Here is a 1,829-nt window from a genome sequence, read left to right on the forward strand (position 1 = left end):
TGTCCTGCTCACAGCCGGTCCCAGAGCCCTCCCTGCCCAAGCCTCCCTGGAAGCACTCATGGACTGATTGGCTTTGCTTTGCCCACAGTCGGACCATCCTCCAGAACGTGCTGGATACCGACCTAAGCAATGAGGCCTTCCCCTTCTCCACCCACAAGCTGGTGAGAGCTGCCGGGCACCAGGTAAGTACCAGCTGGCCACATCCCTGGGTCGTGGGTGGCAGCAATGTGCTGCAGGGGGCAAGCCAGGGGCTGGGGCCCAGGGACCCGGGGGCCCTTGGGCAGGTCCCTTTACCTCTCTGGGCTGGGTCCCTGCCGAGGAAGCCAAGGATAGCAGGGACCAGATTGCCCTGCCCGCAGACCGTCGGGAGCTTAGAGGGGACAGCTGGGTCAATGTCACAGCATTTTCCAGGCTCCGACCAGCACCTGGCACATGCCAGGGATGTGCCACCTGCCCAGCCACCTCTGCGTCCCCTCCTCAAGTGGCTCCCTGGAAATCGCAGGGCTGTGGACAGCTGAGCCCTTGTGCAGCTCCAGCCGGTCCCATGGCCTCTGGGAGGCAACGTGGTTTGTCATGGCCTCCTTGCTGCCCACCCTCACACCCGGCACTGTGGATAGAGGGAGGAGGAGACCTCAGGTGGGAGCACGGTGTCCCTGAAAAGTGCCCCACTGGCTCCAGAAAGTCCGGATTCTGGGGGCTGAAGTGGGTCCCTTCTGAGGCTGTGTTTGATACCCGACCTGGGCAGGGGGAGGTTTCTCCACACCCCCTGGCTGGGGTCCTGCTTCTGGCCTCGGGACAGCGTGGGCTCCTCTGGGCTTTAGTTCCCTGGCTGGGAGACAGCACTATCCCTGCTTTGACATCTCACGGTGGAAGGAGGCATGGACCGGTGAGATAATGTCAACTCCTGTGTGTCGGGGCTTCCTGGGTCCCAGCTGCTGTTCTGAGCACGTCACACGTGGGTGTCCCTGTGTCAATCTCATGACGGCAGGGAAGGTCTGCCGCGGGGCCCTCCGCCCCAGCTCAGCTGACGTTTGGGTTTAGGTGATCACTTGGTGTGGGGGCCCCCTGCCATAGGCAGGGGGCTGTGCGGCCTTCCCAGCCTCTGCCTGCTGGATGCCAGCAGCACCTGCAATCGTGACAGCCGCAAATGTGTCCAGACAGGGCCAGGTGTCCCCGGCTTGTGCGCAGGCAGCAGGGATAGCTAGGCAGGCGGGGCCCTCCAGGACTCATGGTCCTGGGGACGTTCCACCATAGAATGAATGTTGCCCTGGACCGAGCTCAGAGGGGCTGGGTGGACGAGATTGCTCATGAAACCTAAAAGTACCCCAATACGAAGGAACGCAAACACCCAGAGTTTATTTATAAATGATGCATGTATTCTTATATGCTTAAGCTTTAGTCACCTTCAAGTTTCTCTCTGATGCGATACACCCATCGAGACGCTGTCGCCCCTGCTCCAAAAAGCTTTTGAACTTGTTGGTTTTGATGCCTTTTCGACTTCTGCCATTTTTTGTTTCGCTCCTTCCACATCAGCAAAAATTTCCCCTTGAGGACTTCTTTCATCCAGGGAAACAAAATAAAGTGGCTGGGGCAAGATGGAGTAAATAGGGAGGGTAGGGCACGGGGTCGTGCCATCTTGGGCCAAAAATTGCTGAACACTCAGTGTGGTATAGGCAGGTGTGCTTGCAAATCACCCGTCACGAAATAGGCAAGCACACTGAAAGAATCTCAAAAAAGCCGGGCTCAGTGGCTCAGCCTGTAGTCCCGCGCTTTGGGAGGCTGAGGTGAGGAGATTGCCTGAGCCCGCGGGTTCGAGACCCGCCTGGGCA

At 58.9% G+C, this 1,829-nt stretch overlaps 1 protein-coding gene across 1 annotated transcript in view; it reads left to right on the forward strand.

Moving 5' to 3' along the window:
- SARDH (sarcosine dehydrogenase) overlaps positions 1-1,829 on the forward strand; it is a 77,120-nt gene that overhangs the window by 54,071 nt on the left and 21,220 nt on the right. Inside the window, exon 16 of the mRNA XM_008070798.2 lies at positions 89-182. Coding sequence (XP_008068989.1) covers positions 89-182 — 94 coding nt within the window. The remainder of the gene's footprint in view (positions 1-88; positions 183-1,829) is intronic.

The sequence above is a fragment of the Carlito syrichta genome, unplaced genomic scaffold (assembly GCF_000164805.1).
Source record: "Carlito syrichta isolate Samal-C Ts95f unplaced genomic scaffold, Tarsius_syrichta-2.0.1 Scaffold314018, whole genome shotgun sequence".
NCBI classification, from domain to species: Eukaryota; Metazoa; Chordata; class Mammalia; order Primates; family Tarsiidae; genus Carlito; species Carlito syrichta.